The following is a 22,537-nucleotide window of genomic DNA, read 5'->3' on the forward strand; positions in this document are numbered from 1 at the left end:
CTGGACAATAGAGACAGTTACTCCAACAAAATCAGGATAATATTTTTGAATACCCTAAAAAGCAAAAGTGAAGGAGCAGGTGTTCCAGTACTTTTATCCGTATAGTGTAGCTAGTTCTGCTTGGAAAACAATTGGGCATCTGAGCCTGTGTGTGTATCAACTAAAAGCCCAGCTGTCCGAGAGCATGGCCCAGGAGCTCACACAGGGGAGGCAGAGAGTCAGAGAGAGCATGGAGAAGTTTTTGTGCACCAGCATCCAAAAAGGGCTGCATCCAGGCCAAAGCCTTGATGCCAGTACAGCCATACTCTGGTTCTCAGAACAACTGCAAACACTGTTCCTCATAGCACTCCCATATTTTTTTGGATGTGCTTGTGTGTGTGTGTGTGTGTATATGTTGTTGTTGCTAAGATCTGCATGTGATTTGCTCACTGATTGATACACTCCCTGGAGGGCATGTCTTACTATAAGCGTTTGATTGCTTGTGAATGTGTACAGATGTGAAGTCTCTGCTGCCTAATAGACTTAGCCTCTTGCTTAAGGGCACATCTTAAAAAAGCAGGCCAGCTTCTCTTTAGAGTGTTTGTGTGTGTGTGTGTGTGTGTGTGTGTGTGTGTGTGTTTGTGTGTGTGTGTGTGTGTGTGTGTGTGTGTGGCTTTTTATAAAAGTCAGATACCACCCTTTATTTTTTATTCCCAGTCAAAAGAAGCTGTTAAGAACCAGTTCTTCATCTCAGATATTTCTGAGAAGATTAGATATAAGGTTTGTCCACTTCTGCAGGTAAGGGGAAGGTCAAATGATAATACAGAGATAATGAGGATCATTCAGGAACCAGTAAGACAAAACTTTCATCTTTGAGAGAGAGGAGAAGATCGAGCTCCACCATCACTTCAGATCTGAAAGCATCCACAGGTGTTTGTGTCCATCCTGCTCTCCACTGGGAGACGAGGACTCAGAACTGTGGGTCTGAAAGGATGTGGAGCTGATTGAGAAGCTCTTACTGAGAAATGGAAACAGACTGAAAGAAGAACATTTACATATCAAACAAAGAAGCTGCTGGTGTTCTCAGAAGTGTGGACTGACTGGTCAGGACTGAATGAGCGACATACTGAAATGTGTTTGGGATGACTTAGATTATGCAGCAGAAAATGCCAAAGAGCCTACAACACCTGCACAGTAGAATAGTGCACCACCACTCCAGAGCCTCCGACACCTGCACAGTAGAATAGTGCACCACCACTCCAGAGCCTACGACACCTGCACAGTAGAATAGTGCACCACCACTCCAGAGCCTACAACACCTGCACAGTAGAACAGTGCACCACCACTCCAAAGCCTGCTACACCTGCACTGTAGAATAGTGCACCACCACTCCAGAGCCTGTGACACCTGCACAGTAGAACAGTGCACCACCACTCCAGAGCCTGCAACTCCTGAAGTGACACCTGCACAGTAGAATAGTGCACCAACACTCCAGAGCCTGCGACTCCTGAAGTGACACCTGCACAGTAGAATAGTGCACCACCACTCCAAAGCCTACGACACCTGCACAGTAGAATAGTGCACCACCACTCCAAAGCCTGCTACACCTGCACAGTAGAATAGTGCACCACCACTCCAAAGCCTACGACACCTGCACAGTAGAATAGTGCACCACCACTCCAAAGCCTGCTACACCTGCACAGTAGAATAGTGCACCACCACTCCAAAGCCTGCTACACCTGCACTGTAGAATAGTGCACCACCACTCCAGAGCCTACGACACCTGCACAGTAGAATAGTGCACAACCACTCCAGAGCCTACAACACCTGCACAGTAGAACAGTGCACCACCACTCCAAAGCCTGCTACACCTGCACTGTAGAATAGTGCACCACCACTCCAGAGCCTGTGACACCTGCACAGTAGAACAGTGCACCACCACTCCAGAGCCTGCAACTCCTGAAGTGACACCTGCACAGTAGAATAGTGCACCAACACTCCAGAGCCTGCGACTCCTGAAGTGACACCTGCACAGTAGAATAGTGCACCACCACTCCAAAGCCTACGACACCTGCACAGTAGAATAGTGCACCACCACTCCAAAGCCTGCTACACCTGCACAGTAGAATAGTGCACCACCACTCCAAAGCCTACGACACCTGCACAGTAGAATAGTGCACCACCACTCCAAAGCCTGCTACACCTGCACAGTAGAATAGTGCACCACCACTCCAAAGCCTGCTACACCTGCACTGTAGAATAGTGCACCACCACTCCAGAGCCTGTGACACCTGCACAGTAGAACAGTGCACCACCACTCCAGAGCCTGCGACTCCTGAAGTGACACCTGCACAGTAGAATAGTGCACCAACACTCCAGAGCCTGCGACTCCTGAAGTGACACCTGCACAGTAGAATAGTGCACCACCACTCCAGAGCCTACGACACCTGCACAGTAGAACAGTGCACCACCACTCCAGAGCCTGCGACTCCTGAAGTGACACCTGCACAGTAGAATAGCAAACCACCACTCCTGCAAAATCTTATAAGCAGTTCTCTCTGAAGAATTTCTTGGTCTTCCAGTACACGGCTTCACCTCCACCATTCTTGTCTGCTATTTCTAAATTACTTTACACACTGAGCAAACACACTGCCACCTCCAAACACCTCACAGCCTTCTTCTTCTTAGTGGACATTTTTCAGGGTTCTAGGCAGCTGCTTAGAGGAGCCCATGGCAGTTCATTGTTGTATTTATAGAGCTTTAAAATTTGCATCTTCTACTGGCATAACTATTCACACTAACTGACATTTGGGTGTCCAGACTTTTGCATGCCACTGTATTCTGTTTCCAGTAGGTGCTGTATAATTGCATAATACAGTAAACCACAAGCTGCAGACCTGTTCACTCTTCTGCTGTGTTCAGTTTACTCCACTGTATCTTTGTTTTCATTCAGAATACGACTGATTCTGGAGAGTTAACCAACGCTAAGCACACAGTAAACACACTGTCACAAACAACAGCCCCGTTGTTGATGGAGCTCATCTTTTTCTAATCTTCTGTGGTTGCGAGTCTGTTTGTGTGTGTGTGTGTGTGTGTGTGTGTGTGTGTGTGCCCACACACACCATTTTTTAAAAGCCTCCTCCGTGTTGCTCTTGCAGATGGAGAACAAAGCAGAACCTGGACTACTGCTTCTTGATGATGTACGCTCAGTCCAAAGGGACTTACTATGTTCAGGTAAGGCATCCTTTACACGCTCACATCAATCACCCACTTACTCACAAGCCTTTTTACCACAGTGTGATCTAAGGTCAGTGTGTAAAGCAGAGTAGAGGTGGGTGATGTAATGACACTGTACTCTTATGACTGTAAACAATACCACGATACACGGTTCTTAGGCCAGTGTGGGTGTTGTTAGTGATCAAAAACACTCACTGACAGGGGTGCAGCGGTGTATGTGTATTTGTACCAAACCATCATGGTACGTGGTACAGAATACAGAGTACAGGCTATTGGCAGAAAATACGCTAATAAGACTTACGTTGTAAGCCATTGGATTTAAATGTGGGAACTTTAGTTGATTAAGGAGTATTGCTATGGTTACTGTTGTCTTGCCTGCTTAGTAGTAGTAATTGGTGTTAGTAGTAATAATACTAAGTTAATATTATTATTATTATTATTGTTGTTGTTTTTGTTGTTATTGCATCAGTAATAGTAGCAAAACATAGATGTTGGTAGTGTTATTATTGTCAGCAGAAGTAATAGTAAAAAGAAAAAAATTATATATATATATATATATATATATATATATATATATATATATATATATATATAATATTGTTATGATGATATGGATTATTTTTGTCTTAGTTGTATAAGTAGTAGCACTAATACTTATGTTTAGCAATAATAATAATTATTATTATCATTATTATTAGCATCAGCAGCAGTAGTAGAGATGTTTTTAAATATTTTATATAATAAACATAATATGCTATAGTAGTTATAGCATTAGCATTAGTTATAGCATCAGAAGTATTGACAACAGATTTATTATTGATAAATCTATTATTTGCATTCATAGTAATAATAATAATAATAATAATAGTAAGTTAACAGTTTATAGTTGCCTTATTTTTGTTGTTATTGGAATCAGCAACAGTAATAGTATTTATTATTATTATTACTGTTATCATCTCCTGCAAAAGTATTTGTAGTTATAATAGTGTCAACTATAGTTTTTTACTATTATAATTATTATTATTATCATTATTATCTGTAGAAATATTCATAGTTATAATAATATCAGTAGTTTCATTTTATAATAATAATAATAATAATAATAACAATAATAATAATAAATAATAATAAATAATAGCAGTAGTACTAGTAAAGTCTTTTAAAAAGTAGTACAAGTTTGACAAGAAGTCAGCGGTTGAAAATGAGTTTAAAATGACTTTATCGGCACTGCAGACTCTGTGGACCTGTGTGCTGATGATGGTCCAGCAGAGTTTGGTGCAACCTATGTTATGCTTTATATCCAGACAGCGCACACATTACTCAAATACCTGATTAAGTAAACATACACAAAAATTATGATTTCATTTTTAAATAAGTTAAATAACCTTCGTCGATCATATCCACTCCATCACTGATACTCCACTGGTACTCATCAGCAGGGTGGCAGGCTGCAGCTACATCTTCAGCATTTAGAGGCCCGATATGGGCCATGTGTTTATCTGAGGCTCTTTGATGACATCTTGATTACATTTAGAAGCTCAATAAGAGACACACGGGCTGATCGTCTGAGCATGGTTTCACTTTCTCTTTTGTAGAAGTTCTATAGACAGTTGCTTTATGTCAATACCAGCTGTGGCGTCACTGAAGCGCAAGCTCGCTTGCTCGCTCTCTATCTCTCTCTCTTTCTCTCTCTCTCTCTCTCTCTTTCTCTTTCTCACACACACACATCCTCAGAATCACTTTAAGGAACAGGGTTATGGTTTGGAGACTGCAGTAATGACTTCCAGTCTATTTCCATAGGAAGTCGTGGATGTGGAGAGTCAGATGTTAACTGGGGAGGATTAGCAAAGCTGTTTTTTCTCTCTCTGTCCTTGACAGAGCCTCCTTTGCCTTTATGTGAACTTGCTTTGTAGCTGCTCGTAGAGCAGGCGCCTTGCGTCTACACCCAGTGATTTGTTGACTTGTGACCGGGGCTGCCTTTTACCGAGAGAACTCTTCAAAGTGAACAGAATGAAGCTTGGCGCTGAGGTTATATTCTTCACTTCAGTCGGTCCTAATGCAGCGCCTAAAAGCAAACAGCTCAGCATGTTAAGAGGAAGATCACTCAGAAAGCAAAACCAAAACTTTCAGCACATACTAGCACACGAGCACTGGGTGTGCATTAAAAAAATAACAAGAGACTGTAAAGTGGACCAGTTTAAACTGATATAGTAACCTGAACCCAAAACCTAATCATAAGCATCATCCTGGCCCTAATCCTAACTTCAAACTCAACCAAAACCAAATCAAACCTTAACCTCAACCCAAAACCTAATCCTAAGCATCATCCTGGCCCTAATCCTAACTTCAACCTCAACCAAAACCAAATCCCAATGTTAACCTCAATCCAAAGCCTAACCCCAACCTTAAACTCAACCCAAAACCTAATCCCAACCTTAAACTCAACCCATAACCTAACCCTAACCATCATCCTGGCCTTAATCCTAAACTTAACCTCAACCAAAACCAAATCCCAACCTTAACCTCAACCCAAAACCTAATCCCAATCTTAAACTCAACCCATAACCTAACCCTAACCATCATTCTGGCCTTAATCCTAACCTTAACCTCAACCAAAACCAAATCCCAACCTTAACCTCAACCCAAAACCTAATCCCAACCTTAAACTCAACCCATAACCTAACCCTAACCATCATCCTGGCCTTAATCCTAACCTTAACCTCAACCAAAACCAAATCCCAACCTTAACCTCAACCCAAAACCTAATCCTAATCTTAAACTCAACCCATAACCTAACCCTAACCATCATTCTGGCCCTAATCCTAACCTTAATCTGAACCGAAACCAAATCCCAACCTTAACTTCAACCCAAAACCTAATCCCAACCTTAACCTCAACCCAAAACCTAATCCCAACCTTAACTTCAACCCAAAACCTAATCCTAACCTTAATGTCAACACCAAAAAACCTAATCCTAACCATCATCTCGGCCCTAATCCTAACCCTAAACTCAACCCAAAGTCTATTACTAACCATCATCCCGGCCCAAAACCTAACCCCAACCTTAACCTCAACCCCAAACCTAACCCTAACCATCATCCTGGCCCTAATCTTAACCCTAAACTCAACCCAAAGCCTAATACCAACCCTCAACCGGCCCTTTAATCTCATTCTAATCCAGTGAAGCTCCAGTTCCAGACTGGTGTCAGCAGTAGGTCTGTATCAGCTGGTTGAGGAGGTTGAGATGGTCTGTGTTACAGCTGTGTTACGGATCATCAGTGATTTCTCAGGGGAACGTTTACAGATCTGAACTTGGATAAAGTGAAGAACAGCTGAGTTCAGTAGAACTCTTCTGTGAAAGTCTCTTGATAATCGACTGACTGTTCACATGCCACATCACTGACATGTTCTTGGTGTGTAATGGAGAGTCTGATGAGTGTTCATTTCATTTGAAAAGTGTATCTACTGTACATTCTTCATTGGATATGGGCCACATTTTTTAGGGTTTTTAAAGGGTTAAGCTTCTGAAATGGCCCTCCCAGAGTCCTGGCCTCAAGTAATTGGGCTTAAAATCAGGTAGTCAAATATCCCACCAGTAGGGACATGGAACCAAGTATGGGGTATTCTATGTATATGTTGATCCTGTGTTGATTTCAGACCCCATACTTGAAGAATCCGGACCACCAATTTCTTTTTTTTGTCCGATTACAGCTATATGTAACTCATTCAGTCCCAGGACACTGGCGGGTCGCGGACAGTAGGCGCATATTTCCATAAATGCCATCAGTTATTCAATGGTGTCATATTGCCCCATAAGTCAGCAGTTATGAGTCCAGTAAACAAAGGCCTGATGTTGGGCGATTGCAGCGATATAGCGGGAGGAACATCCTGCTTTTGTTGTACATCCACCCTTTCATTCATCCTTCCATCTCCTCATCTCTCCCTGGTGAGGCGCTCTGAGCGCTTTCCTCTCCCACGCATCCCTCTGACTCTTGTTTTACGGCTCTCCATTCTTCCTGCACAGTGCAGCGTGTGCCTTTCTCTCAGTGTCTGAATTACAGCTATTGTTCAGTCATTCAGTCATCAAAAGCCCAGGCTTGGGATGAATACACAAGAATGTGATTGGCTAGATGAAGATGCAAATTTTTTTTTCCCCTTCAAATGTTCTCAGATGCTCTTTTCAGTAGCTGCATTCTCTGTAACATCTCTCCCTCTCTCTTTGTCCTTCAGCTAGAGGATGACATTGTCGCACGGCCGAATTACTTCACCACTATGAAGAACTTCGCCCTTCAGCAGCCTTTGGAGGAGTGGATGATTCTAGAATTTTCCCAGCTTGGCTTCATTGGTGAGTGGGAGCCGTGCACGCAGAAGCTAAAGCTTCTGAAGACAAGGGCCCAGATTCATAGTGAAACCCATGTGAAAAGGGTCCTGTTCACAAACTCACTGTGGTGCTAATCATCACACTCGCTCCTTACCTTCAGTAGTTTCACACATATGTCTTTGGTAAAAGCCAATCCAAATACCACATGTTAAGAAGCTGATGCATATTTATAAACCTCTTTATTATGCCTCTACACATGTTTGGATGTGCTAAGTCAAAGGAAGCACAGCATCTCAGCACCAGACCTACGGGTTCTATTAAAAGAAGCAGAAGAGCTCTCTGGTCAAATCCATCAACAAATGAACAGTGTAAAGTTAACCGAATCATATCAGTGCCCAGTGCTTAATGTGGACACCCCTTCTTATGAATGTATTCAGCTACTTTATGTCTGCACCCAAGTGCTGACACAGATGTGCAAATGCACACACCAGCTTGTCTAGTCCCTGTACAGAAGTACTGTCAATAGAAGAGCACTCTCTAAAGCAGCCCCATGTCTAATGCCAGGCGTGGGTTAGAGCTTTGAGCTGTGAAGCTGTGGAACTGTGTTCTCTGGAATGATGGTGGGTGCTCCAGCCAGTACTTTGGGGATGATCTTGGGAGTTAGAGACCATCCAACATCCTGACCTCACTAATGCACTTATCACTTATCAAATCCTTACAGCAATGCTCCAAAATTGAGTAGAAAACCCTCTTCCCTGGACAGTAGAGGAAGTTACTCCAACAAACATTTTTTTAATACCCTTGATTTTGGAAGACACTATAAATGAGCAGGTGTCCCAATACTTTCACCCATGTAGTGTATGTCTTTCTCCCAGACATTATTGAGGACACTGTATATGGCTGTTAATTGTGCATATTTATGTAAGATTTGGTCTAAGCAAATCACACCTTATAGCAAAATTAATACATAAGTGTCCCAATACCATTGTCCATATAGTGTAACAAGAACCTTTTTAGTTGTTCAAACACTTTCTGAAGTTTCTTCTGTGCATCCTAAATAGATATCACCTGTACAAGGTGAAGTTATTAGTATTTTTTAATGTTTAAAATATATTTTTCATAAATAAATAATCCTCTACTGAGTGCATGCAGTGCCACGGAAATAAAATAACCCTTTGTTATTGCTAAATGCTGCAAAGCAGCTGAAACACTGCAGAGCAGTTTCTTTCCCTTATATCTAATCAAAACAGGAGCCCACTGTCAGAATGTCTCTATAGGCGACTGAGAACAGTAGTAGCACTATTTAATCAGATGGAGCACTAATACACTGATAAAACACTGCTTGAAAATTAAATGGGATTCAGAAGTGGCAGCTGGTTCAACACAGTCAACCCAATTCTTACCAAAGTAGCTAAACTGAAACACAGCAGCAGACCATTATCACACTTCCACCTTCATTAATGGGAGACGTGTAAACAGTAGCGTTAAACGGCTTCCAGTCGTGTTGAAATCCATGGCTGAGGCTACTGCCCTTACCAGTGTTCCCACTCTATCAAGGTGGAAAATGTTCAACTCCAGCTGAAAAACTCTGCTCATCATGTGTCGTTTTAATTGAGGTGAACAGTAAACGGCTGAAGGGTGGGAGAGACTTACTTATGTTAGTGATTCAAATGCTAAACTCACCGGAGATCACTGTTAATTCATTCAGCCTTCATTCAGACTGTGTCAGCAGGGTTTGTTTAAAAGCCTTGAGAAACAGACCCGTCTGCGTCGTATCTAGGTGAGCAGTTTAATGTAGAAATACGATGCTGTGTCTCTTTGTTAGTTGTGGTGTTCAGGAAGGAATTAAACTTGCCGAAATTTTTCCTCCTCTGTAAGTGCTGGGCTTTATTGTGTCCATTCAGAGATGTGTGGGGTTAACATAAAAAAAACGCTCTGCAAAGCTCATCATTCCTAGCAGCTTCGACTCGGACATACAAAACAAAACACTGAGCGAGGGTGTACCTAATCTCGAAGCAGAGTTTCAAACAAAAACAACGTACATAAACTTAAAGCAGAGCTTTGGTCAAAAACAACGAACATAAACTTGAAGCAGAGCTTTGGTCAAAAACAACGAACATAACCTTAAAGCAGAGCTTCGGTCAAAAACAACGAACATAAACTCGAAACGGAGCTTTGGTCAAAAACAACGAACATAACCTTAAAGCAGAGCTTCGGTCAAAAACAACAAACATAAACTTGAAGCAGAGCTTCGGTCAAAAACAACGAACATAAACTTGAAGCAGAGCTTCGGTCAAAAACAACGAACATAAACTTGAAGCAGAGCTTCGGTCAAAAACAACGAACATAAACTCGAAACGGAGCTTTGGTCAAAAACAACGAACATAAACTTGAAGCAGAGCTTCGGTCAAAAACAACGAACATAAACTCGAAGCAGAGCTTCAGTCGAAACAGGGGGGCTTGGCTGGAACAAAACAAAACAGAGCCAGAATACCAGGGCAGACAAGATACTACAGAACAGACACTACACCAGACAGGCAATGACAAGGTCAGAATACTTTCCCTTTGAGCAGACTGTAGAACGCAGTGGTACAGAGGTTGCAGCAGAGCTCATTCAGGGCAACATGTGAGAGAGTAGTGAAGGCTTAAGAAGCCCCAGTCCCAGGTGTCACAAACCGGCTTAATGAGGGAAGCTGGCCGTAGAGCTCGTGTGCGGCCGACTTCCGGAATCTCCGGCTCCTTATATGGATCTAGGGGCGGAGTCCTGGGATCGACCTGTGGGGGCGGGATGATGCAGCAGAACTGGCAGTTAGTGCTCTCCTCCAAGCTTGAAGATGTGGTTAGCCGGCTTTATCTAAGCTGGAAGAAGCTCATGCTTGCTTTTACCCCCTAACGCCAGGTTCACTACATGATTTTAGCTCTGTTTGAAGCCTTTCTCTGAGACCAATCAAGACAAGCCACGACAACCACATTAGCTACAGTATAGTCCACTAGTAGAAATTTGGCCTCCACCTTTGACCCATCCATGCAGTGAACACACAGAGACACACTAGTGAGCAAACGCACACAGTGCATCCGGGAAGCAGAGAGGGTGAAGGGCCTGGCTCAGTGTCAGTCAACAGTGGCAGCTTGCCGAACCTGGAGATCAATCCCACAATCCTGTCATTAATAGCCCGGTGCTCTAACCGCTGAACCACCACTGCTCCAGTGCTGGCTCAGCGCTGGCTCTGTCGTTTTGTGTGAATTGCTGAAAGACATGACCCAGGAGCTCACCGAGTGAACGCAGAGGCCTCACAAGCCTTGATAAGGTTTAATATCCGGACCTGTCTGCGACTCTAAATCCGGAAGTGTTAAAGTGTTGTGACTGGACGTTGGTGCAGCCAATGAGAGTGCAAGAAACAGGATGAAGAGAAAGCCAAGGGTAGAGTTTATCCATTTTCTCATCCATATTTTGTTCGCTTTAGTGACAAAGAGTGTTTTGAGGGAGCAGACAGACTCGTAGGGTCTTCCTGGTGAAAAGCCTTGAAATTCGTGACCATGTGATGCTGATCAGTCGTGTAGTGTGCAAACCACAACCACTAAAAGATTCCCAGTTACAAGACAGCAAGTTGTGTTGTGTGAAGAGTCACAATCTGACCCTGAAGGCAAGTAGTGCGAACCTGCCATAAGCACCATTGACAGTGTGTGGTAGGAAGAGTCCTAGCTATTGGTTGGGAAGTGGATATGACTAAAACTAAAGGAAAACAACAGAGCTACATGCCTTAAATTAATGAGTTTGGCTGGAGAAGGCCGTTACAACAGCCAGAAGTAACGGCATCCACCTTACTTCTACTCCTTTGTGCCCGAGACAAAACCCCTGATGGATGTTCTGACAAGCACCTGCTGATTTGTAGCTGTGAAACTGATTCTGAGATGTATTTTTTTCATTGAAGAAGCAAGGGCGCAAGCCTTTCCAGTCCAACAAAGAAGCCCTGCTAGCTGGGCTAACGTGGTAGCCTTGCATTAATGACTGTTTGAATGTCTGCCTTAATTACATGACCTTATTAGTCAGCGAGAGCAGCAAAGTGAGCCAATACCTCCAGGCTCGATAAACCAGCGGATCGTTCTAGCATAGATGGTCTGATTTTCCAGCCACGGGCGAGATAAAGCGCTAAAGCTACCCCCGCGATGACTCACTGCTTACTTTTGAAACTCACCTCTTCTGAAGAGGCTGCTATCAATCTGCTGATCGTCAGAGGGATCCGCGCGGGCCTGAGCTGCTGAAGCCGTGGAACTTTAACTTGCAAAGTGCGTCCTTCATTAGCGGATAGGCAGCTGAACTAATTGATCCATCATGCGTTCGCTCTGATATGAGGGCTAATTATCTTGATGAGGGTGATCAATGCTGGATCTGCGGGCAGCGTAAACTGATGGGAAGGGCTGGCTGGGAGCTGTTGGAGATTGGATTGAGGATGGCATTGATTGGGAGTTGAGGGAAAGCTGAGCTTTGACTCAGTGGAGTGGAAACTATCCGCTAGGCCTGTCAGAAGCCGAGCTAGCTTACTGTGGAAATGGAGACCACATGGGTTTATGTGCTTCTGTATGTGTGTGTGTGTGTGTGTGTTTTGTGGTGAGAAAGCAACAAATGGAGGGTTTCAGTGTTTGAGGACGTGTTCCTCTCTGTATTTGTGCACTTGCGCAGCTTACACACATTCGTTCGGATCAAACTTTTGACAGCCAAAAGCCTGCAGTATTCCCAAACAAGCTACACCAGTTAGCCAGCTTGCCTCCACTGCTCTCCTTGGCCGTCACTCAAGCCCTTCACTTCCAGCTAACTGGCAGACCGTAATTTCTTCACATTTGACTGCTTCACTCCAGTTACAGAGGAGGAATCTGTCTTCCACAGCCGCCCAGGACCAACTGAGATATAATCTGGTCGCTGCTCGCTGATTAAAGTCAAATAAACCATTCTGACATCGCTGCTAGCCTCAGGAGCCAAGAGGCAAGCCCGAGCCAGTTTGCGTTGGCCCTCTCCTTTACTTGTCCATGGAAATGATTTTGCCTCTAGTACATTCTCATTGGCTTGATGTGACCTTTGACCCTCATCAAAGACAGGCCTGAGTCTCATGGTTTGGTAAACAGCGTGCCCGAGGCCTCGCTGTGTCACCACGAGTTCTGTTTATACGCTCAGTAGCGAGGCAAAGATGTTTAAAGAGGGCGGTTAAACAATAAAGGCTGCTTCTGTGAACACACAAACCATGGCTGGAATTAAATTGGGCTATAAAATGGGATTCTTCATAGAGAATTCCCTTTTTCCTTTTACTTTAGGACTTCGTTTCTGTCCCGAAACACAATTAGGAGCGATTTAGCTGTGTAGCTCAAAAGAAAAGAGCTGTTTGACAAGCAATTTCTTCATGTTTGAACAGCAAACAGTGGAGCACAAGCCAATATCTGCTAGAGCCAGAACAAACTAGTGGTGAACTTGTTTAAGCAAGACTCCTGAAAATAACGTGGTGCCTGAAATAGTGTTAATGTTTCTGGTTTATTAAAAATAAAGAAGCATTACCTCATCATTTGAATACTGGGTTTATACTCAGGGAGTCTATTTGGAGGCCATGTACAATACAGGTTCTGTTGTCTGACTGGAAGCTAGCTTGTGCTTCCTCCTAGTCACATGCTGCTAACACGACATTATTGGAGAGTGCCAGTACTGTTGCATGAAGTGACAGATCTAGACATCCAGTCTAGCATCGTGCTGAGTGGTAGAGGGAGGGCCTCTACCGACCCCACCCAGGAAGGCCGAAGCTAATTACGCTTTTTGGGACTGGCAGCCACGGATGGCTGTGGCATCACCCTGCAGTCCCTCAGTGATGGGTCCAGTCGTTGCTAGCCTCAGGAGCCAAGAGGCAAGCCCGAGCCAATATGTTCATCATTTTGTCTCTAGTGCATTTTCATTGGCTTGATGTGACCTTTGACCCTCATCAAAGACGTGCGCAAGGCCTCGCTGTGTCACCACGAGTTCTGTTTATAAGCTCATATGCTGTTACATGAAATGACAGACATCCAGTCTAGCATAGTGCTGAGGGATATCGGTAGAGGGAGGGCCTCTACCCCCCAGAGAGACGGCAGCTTATTTGCTTTTTGGAACTTGGATGTGGCCACGGATGGCTGTGGCATCACCTTGTAGTCCTGCAGTGATGGGGCCAACGATTAGATGTCTCTGTGTCCCTTGAGAGCCAAGTGGTGACATTTTCTAACCTCAAATGAACAGCAGCAATCCTTGAATTCAGGCACCTAGCCATGCAGTCTGCCTTTACACACATTATTCAGGGGTATTAAATAAGTTTATCCTGCTTTTGTTGGAGTAACTGTCTGTACTGCCTAGGGGAAGACTTTCTACTAGATTCTAGAGCATTGCCGTGAGGATTTGACTGCATTCAGCAACAAGAGCTTAGTGAGGTCAGGATGTTGGATGATCACAATCTTACCTCATCCCCAACTCACCCCCTAAGTGCTCCATATCTCAGTGCTGAAGGGCTTTATAACCCTCTCTAACCCATGCCTGGCATTAGGCATGGTGCCAGTAGGTTCAGGTTCATCTTCTCCAGGGAGTCCTATTCTATTGGCAGTATTCCCTACAGAGACTAGACACATTATGTGTGTGTGTGGATTTGCACGTTTGTTTTAAAGTAGCTGAATGCTTTTATTAGAAGGGTGTCCACAAACATTTGGACATATCGTGTAGAGGTAGAAATTCTTAAATAAAGGCACAGATTTTTGTCCAGATCCTCCTGGAGCCAAACCAACAATAACCACTACTGTCCAATTACTTATTAGCACTAGTCTTCTGCTCTCTGTACTCAGAGTGTGTCACGCGTATTTGGACGCTCCCACACACACAAGCTCTTATTGCTTTCTTTCTGTTTCCTTTAGTCTGTGCTTTTCTGTAGCCTTGGTCCCAGTGTGATGTTCAAGCTGAAGCATAACACTGATTGATTCTCCCCCTACGCATGCTCTCACACACAACCACACACTAACACACACACCAACTTGCATGTATCTGCATTCACATCTCTAATTATGTCTTCCCAGGGCCTCGTATGAATGCTAAAATCCCTTCAGCGGTCCCTTTTGTGTTTCTTGTCTCTGATACTCACTGCAAATCAGCCTGGATGGATCTCTCCTGCCTCCTGCGCTGTCACTTAGTGTAGGGGTTAGCACTGTGCGCTTAGCGCCGCGGCTAACGCATCTTCTCCCTGCTGCCAGACACAATCACGCCTCATGCCGTCTGCCTCCGCTAGCTGTTAATTGGAGTGGCAACGGGGTGACAGCCATGACTGAGCAGCTCACACACACACACACACATATACACACCCCTGCTTTCCCATGCCAAAAGGCATATACTGCATCTATGTAACTGGATTTCACTCCGCTGGGACCATGCGTTTATTCTCAAATCCTTTGGCTTCAAACCTGGAGAACTGTCTGATTTGTAGCCTATGCTCAACATCAGCAATGTGTTGACAAAAGTATTGGGACACCTGCTCATGCTCATTGCTTTAAACAGAGAATCCTGCTTTTTTTGAAGGCCCATCTGCAGGTCAGAACACCTCCTATCACATCAGGTCCCCAGACTGGGAGGCTTTTGACAGTGGAGCGCTGAGCCCTTGCTGGGATTTGAACTTATGATCTGCTCACGCTTGATAGACAGGCAGTTAGACCATAGGGCCAGTCTAGAGCTGTGCAATTACACTACATATAAAAAGACAGCTCTGAGTAAATTTACCTTTCTATTCTTTCTGGGAGACAGACAGCTTCGGAGTGGTGCTACTGTCTAACTGCCTGCTTGTCAGAGACTGGAGGTCATAACTTCAAATCCCATCAACGCCACAGACGTCTGAGAATAGGAAGGCTGCAGATTTATTTTGTCATAGAGATTAGGTTGTTTATCCGTGGATACATGTCATGTACTTATCAGGCCAGTGTAGCGCAAATACAAAAGGAACGAGAGAGAGAGAGAGAAAGAGAGAGAGAGAGAGCGCAAATAGTCTGAAAGGGAGATCCATTTAAAATGTAAAGCGGTAAGAAAAGCAAGTCTGCAGCAATGATTATTACAGTGCAGTGATTAACAGTGAAACTGACTACTGCCCAGAGTGGGAGAGAGGGAGAGAGAGGGAGGGAGGGGAAAGGAAGAGAAGGTCATGTGGCATCAGCAGTCCGTGAACGAGAGTGGTGGTGAATACAGATGGAACTTTCTCTGATAAGCCCTGCCTCACTCCAGTGACTGTGTGTGTGCTCGTGTGTGGGGTTTAGTTTTCCAACATTTTTAGGGCAAGAGTGCTCAGACTTCAGAAAAACAGTGCTAACCTACAAGACTTTAAAAGAGCTCCTTTTTAGGTTCAGAGTTATGCTCAGTACAGTTTTGCGATATATAACTACTTACATATATATAATATATATTATTACATATATATATATTTACATATATAATACATATGGAACTTATTACACATAAATACTTACATATATATATATATATATATATATATATATATATATATATATATATATATATATATATAATACTTATTATTACATATTACATATAGATACTTACATATATATAATACATATAGGATATATTACATATAGATACTCACATATATAATACATACACGACATATTACATAAAGACACTTTCATATATAATACATATGGGACATGTTACACATAGATATTTACATATATAAGACATTTGGGACATATTATTACATATAGATACTTATATATTATATATAGATATTATATTATAGATAGATACTTACACATTTTTGATACATATTGTATATGTTGTATACTCATATGTAATGCATAATAGTCACATTACACATAGATACTTGTATGTATAATGCATATGGTGACATTTTTTTTAAATGATTAGTTTAACATTAAAATGACAGGTAATTCCAATCATCAGTTTAGCGCTGTAGTGCACAAACTGGAGATTCTGTACACAAGGGGTAAAACTCCATATTATCATTTATCATTTACTATCAGTCACAACATCAGTTTGTGATAATCAGGCCAGAAATCCCATACTGCTGCACCTCTGCCGTCTGTATGTAGGTATGGGTTTGTGTGTGTGTGTGTGTGTGTGTGTGTGTGTGCGAGTATGAGTCTGGCATTTGAGAGACGGAACCTTTCCTCCATCAGAGTGTATGAAGGTGAAAGGTACACAAGCCCAGTTCTATGGTTCTTAATTGGTAGAGCGTTTATTCTGCACACAGTGTGTGTATGTAGGCGACCTTGAATGGAAGCCAGCCTGTGTGAGGCGCAGAGGAGACGCTATTAAAGCCCCTTTAAAAGCAGAGGCTGTGGGGAATCGATTACTCACTGCTTACTCTAAAAGACCTATTAAGCTTTTATTCTCTCGGCCGTGCATTCTTTTATAGACGGATCCGATGCGCCTCTGTACTTTATGTCTTTTTATGTTGGCAGATATCTGTGCTTTGTTTATACGGAATGTTATGGTGTATGTAGGAGGTTATGTGTGTGTATGTGTATGGATGTGTGCTTGTCTGTTTGTGTCTACCACTTTGCTACTGTATAACCATGAAGCAATTTTGACCACTAATCAGATATGTGTCTGATCTAGGATTGGTGTGATTAGGTGTGATTTGCAAGAAGATTAGACCAGTCACCATCAGGAATGTTTTACATATCCATAAAATAACAACAATAAGAACATACAGCACATGGACTAAAGTATTGGGACACCTGCGGACTCATTGTTTCTTTCAAAATCAAAAAAGGTTACAAAAAATGAGAGTTGGTCCCTTGGTACTGTATGGACGTCTCCTAGATGTTGAAACTTTGCTCTGAGGATTTGATTGCATTCAGCAGCAAGAGTGTTAGTGAGGTTATCCCCCAATTCCCAAGCTCATACCAAAAGTATTGGATAGAGCACCAAATCTCATTCCAGAGAACACAGTTTTTTCACAGCTCAGTGCTGGGGGGCTTTATACCCCTCTAGTCCGGGCCTGGCATTAGGCAGCATGGTGCCAATGGGTTCATGTTTATCTGCTCCAGAGAGTCCTGTTCTACTGGCAGTACTTCTCTACAGACACCAGACTTGACTAAGATGTATGTGTCTGTACATTTGCACATCTGTGTAGCGTAAAGTAGCTGAATGCATTCATTAGAAGGGGTGTCCACAAACATTTGGAGATGTGTACGGTTTAATTTGCCTCTGTACTCAGTATGTTTTGTATAACATAAGTATTGAATGTGGTCTGTTTTTTTTTTTTTCGACATATTACACCTACGGCAGCTTTTCTGACATCTGTATGCATTAATATGGAGTTACAAGTCTGACACTTAGCCTTAATGGTCCTTATGACCAACCCGTCTCCTTACAGTTCAACCTACAGCTTAGACCTTTCTGAGAAAACCTCTCAGCTGTGGTATTTGTAGTGTTTTCTCCGAGCAGTAATGCTTTATTTTCACTCTCGCTGTTTCTCTCTTTCCTGTTGACTTCTTCCCCGTTCCACTCTCTGAGTCAGATCAGAGAGAGAGAGAGAGAGAGTTTGGACCTCACACCGTGCAGCTCTCTCTCCCTTTAATAAGCAAGGCCAAGGCGCTAACTCGCTGTAACCGTCTTTATCAAAAGCCAGGGCCTCCTGCAGTGCTACTCCACAAAGAGCCTGTCCTGCGTCCAGCAGCATCCTCGCAGCCCAATCCGGGTCAGCTCATCCTGCCGCAGGTCCTCATTATCCAGCAGTAACCGTGCAAACACACTGATCCGGGATCAGCCGTCAGGCTGGCACTTAGCTCCGCGGTGGAGATCAGCAGGGCCTGCTTAGATACAAGGGGAGAGGAGAGAGAAATGAGAGCGAGAGAGAGAGAGAAATGAAATGAAGCCAGGGATGCAGAACGGAAGAAGCAGTCATGAGGAAAGACAGAACAAAAATGAAATATTTGATATCAGTCCACAGCTTTCAGACATGACGGACAGATGTGGGAGAGACAGCACGCAAAAGAGAGAGGGCGAGAGAGTGTACTATGTCTAATGGATATGGGCTGCTTAGATGGTGGTTGGAGTAAAACATAGTGTTATGGAGTGGGTCCACTCTCAATATTCTAAACTTAAATGGCATGAAATATCCAGTAACACCATGTATACATATACACACTAAATGGCCAAATGTTAATGGACACCCCTTTTAATGAATGCATTCAATGTGCAAACACACACTTTACTTGTCTAGGCCCTGTAGAGAAGTACTGCCAAAAGAAAAGGACTCTCTGGAGCAGATCAACATGATTGGCAAACTATTGGCACTATGCCTAATGCCAGGCGTGGGCTAGAGGGGCGTAAAGTCCCCCAGCAGTGAGCTGTGGAGCAATGGAACCGTGTTCTCTGTAAGAATGGTACTTTTCGGATGAGTTGGGAACCTGGAGATGAGGTGGGGTGCTGATCATCCAGCATCCTGACCTCACTAACGCTCCTAAACTGTCATTTTACACAACATTCTGTAAGTAGAAGAAGGGCTTGCTTTCCAGCGTTCTTCTTAGTCTGTAAGTACTCACTGCTATAAAGGGTGGCTGGCAGTTTCACACTGTGTAAAAAAAGTCATTACATCAAACTTGAAGAGAACATGGGTTTCGTATACAGAATCGTATGTATATAAACTACCCTTCATAGTCTTATATAAAGTCTTTACGTGTGTAGGCCTGCCATGCTGTACAGGAAGGATTCAGCGCAGTTGCCATGGTGACCGTGCGGTCATCCTCCTCTTCTGAACAGATCTAATTTCATTACTCTCCTTTTAAGGCGTGATGTCACGGGCGGTTTGGGATTTCGGTGGAAACATTTCGAGTTGCTTTTCTGTTCCACCTCAGTTTGAGAGCGGTTTGAGATGTATTAATGTGAAAATTGAATTACAGTTGGAGCTCTGGTGGGCGAGGAGCTTTGCTCTTTCTTTATCTACCTCTTGGATTTGATGAAACTTCGGCTCTTTTTCCCGCCGTGACACTTGCTCTTGGCTTAACTTGGCAAGGGGTTGAGTAGTGGGGTGCAGAAGGAGCTGTTTTTGTGCGTAGAGGCATAGAGCCACACATTAGCTTTAAGCTAGCTAGCTACATGCTAAAAACTGCTGGACTGAGCATGTTGACCCTCAGGCAATGGGTTGTGGGTTTTGTGATGGGGGAAAGGTGTATCGATGGGTAGCTCTGGTGAGGTTTAACTTCTATTACTAGAGAATAGCCCCACCAGTTTGTACAGAAGCCCCTGTAGTTATAACCCTTGGAGTGTTACGATGTTAAGCTGATAGGTTAGCGCCTGAATTGTAGGAACAGCCTAGCCAATGGGTCATTTTTTATTTTTTTTTTAACTCTCCTTTGACATCTCCTATTACACTTTTAAATGCATGTGGCCTAAAATGCCAAAAAATGTAGCTTGCATGATGCTAATAAAGGCTATGCGAAATTCAAAGAACCTGACACTGCAATGTATATTTCTTTCTGCTATATACAGTCAAGCCTGCACACCTTATTCACCTCCTTCACATTTTATTATGTTGCAGACTTATTCTGCAGTAGACTGAGTTCATTTTTGGTCATACAATTCTACACAAAATTGCCCACAACGATGTGAAAGCAGGGTTTCAGAATTTGTGCTAATTTATTCAAAATCAAGCTGTAAAAATCATATGTTCTCAAGCGTGCACACTTTTTAATATGACACTCAAAAGTGAGCTGAAGTGCATTTTGTTTCCACTGATGCTGCTATAACTCAATTAGAGTCCACCTGTGGGTAATTGGGGATTGCCAACACCTGCCTATATAATATGAGGTCCCACCATTAACAGTGCATGTCAGAGCAAACTCCAAAGCCATGGGCTCAAAGAAAATGATCTGCAGACCAAATGCTGCAGCTTTACAGGTCCCAAAGATCACAGTGGCCACTGATATTTGTAATGGGAAGAAGTTTGGAACCCGCAAGAATCTTCCAAACTGTGCAAACGTATACACACTCACACAGCTTGTCTAGTCCCATAAAGAACTATTGCCAATAGAATAGGACTCTCTGGAGCAAATAAATATGAGCCTATTGGCACCATACCTAATTTTAGGTAGAGGGGTACAAAGCCCCCAGCATTGAGCTGTAGAGCAGTGGAACTGTGTTCTCTGGAATGATGGATGGTGGTGCTCTGGGCAATACTTTTGGGATGAGTTTGGGAGTTTGGGATGCGGTCGGCTGGTGAAGAAGTTTGGAACTGCCAACAATCTTCCAAACTGAGCGATCAGGGAAGACGGGCTTGGCCAGGAGAGGCCTTATTGGCGATGGTGTGTAGATGTTTGTAGAGGTTTGAGGCAAAAAAAGGAACTCTGTCTAGCTCATGACTGAGTCTAGAATAAGTCTGTAGCTTAAGAAAACATGGAGAAAGTGAAAGAGGTGTGCAGACGTCACGAGAAGTCAATAATCCAATGTGTCATAATAGCAATAAACCAGTCCATGTATCCAAGTGTGGAGTGAAATAGCTGATATTAGGCAGATACAGTCTGCACTCTGGTGGGTTCCTCATGAAAAATGAGAACAGTGTTGAAATTCAGGACGTTGCTAGTACGGTTCTATCATTGTCACTACAGCATGAGCACACATACTTCAGGGCAAATGATATTCAGCACTTTTCCTTCAAAACTCTTTTTTTTCTGTTGTTATTTTCCTCCCCTGCTCTCGTTACCCTGGTTCGGAGAGATTTAGAGCACGCACAGATTTTGATCTGTAGCATTATAAGATTCTTTGTGATGTGTGTGTGTGTGTGTGTGTGTGTGTGTGCGTGTGTGCACAGCAATTTCGAGAGCATCTAGGAGCAAACGTACTTAACTGAATTAGAAAAATGGTTGAATGGGCCTCCATTGATTTTTTCGGGGTCCTACCTGTGCATGTGTGCATTCTGTTGAATGGAAAATGGAGAGATTTGTGTCTGAATTGAATTGAAATCACCTCTTTCAAAACAGACTTGTGGGATTTACTCAAGTATTCAAGCTTCTAAATACGTTCTCCACAGTTCATATAAAGCAAAAGGTGAAAGAAAGGGCTGAGGGGCACAGCCAGATGAAGAGCACGTCTTCAATAAAAATCATTAAGGGAATTTGACTGGAAGTGTGGATAGTCAGAGTTAAACTCCTTTCCAACCTCCTTTCAGAGTTTGGGGAGTTGCGGAGAATATTGGAGGATGTCAGAGGATATTATCCTTTCAATCCTGAAAGTTGCTCTTGAAAATACATCACAGTTCTTTCTGCAGTTTGCAGAAAAGGTCTGGTCGAGCCGCAGTGCTGAAAGTTTGGGCACCCCTGGTCAAACATTGTGGTACTGTGAATAGCTGAGTGAGTAGAAACTGAACTGATCTCTGAAAGGGTGCAGCTTTCTTTTTTCAGTATTTGAATAAAGATCGGATCGGAATGTAATTAAGAAATTTGCAGTTAACAGGAACAGTGGAGGTCATGTTGAGGTTTGAAGGACCAAGAAAACGATCAGAGAGAAATAGGAGGTTCGCTCATAGCATTGATTAAAAAGGCCAACCAGAAACCCCATTTGACTGCAAAAGACCTAAAAGGCTAAGGTGTATGACTCAGTAACTACAGGGACTTCTGTACAAACTAGTGGGGCTGTTCTCTGGTAATAGAAGTTTGTAATAGCACTTTCAGACCGTCGGCAGTCCATAGGCTGTTTAAGGGGTTAAGGAACATTGATCAGACTCTGGAGTGGTGGTGCACTATTCTACTGTGCAGCAACACCTGCACAAATAAGACCTTTATATATAAACTGTGGACCGATGAAGTTAAAATAGAACTTTTGTGGACACCCCTTCTACTGAATGCATTCAGCTGCTTTAAGCTGCACCCGTTGCTGACACAGATGTGCAAATGTATTTACACACACACACACACACAACTTGTCTAGTCCCGTAAAGAAGTATTGTCTCTTTTGGCCTGAAGATCTGTACCTGGAGCTTC

General features: G+C 43.2%; 1 protein-coding gene across 1 annotated transcript in view; it reads left to right on the forward strand.

Annotated features, from left to right (window-relative positions):
• mgat4b (alpha-1,3-mannosyl-glycoprotein 4-beta-N-acetylglucosaminyltransferase B) overlaps nucleotides 1-22,537 on the forward strand; it is a 185,317-nt gene that overhangs the window by 136,216 nt on the left and 26,564 nt on the right. Inside the window, exons 7-8 of the mRNA XM_072663727.1 lie at nucleotides 3,138-3,213; nucleotides 7,447-7,561. Of these exons, the coding sequence (XP_072519828.1) occupies nucleotides 3,138-3,213; nucleotides 7,447-7,561 (191 nt within the window). The remainder of the gene's footprint in view (nucleotides 1-3,137; nucleotides 3,214-7,446; nucleotides 7,562-22,537) is intronic.

This window comes from Salminus brasiliensis, chromosome 19 (genome assembly GCF_030463535.1).
Source record: "Salminus brasiliensis chromosome 19, fSalBra1.hap2, whole genome shotgun sequence".
Taxonomy (NCBI): domain Eukaryota; kingdom Metazoa; phylum Chordata; class Actinopteri; order Characiformes; family Bryconidae; genus Salminus; species Salminus brasiliensis.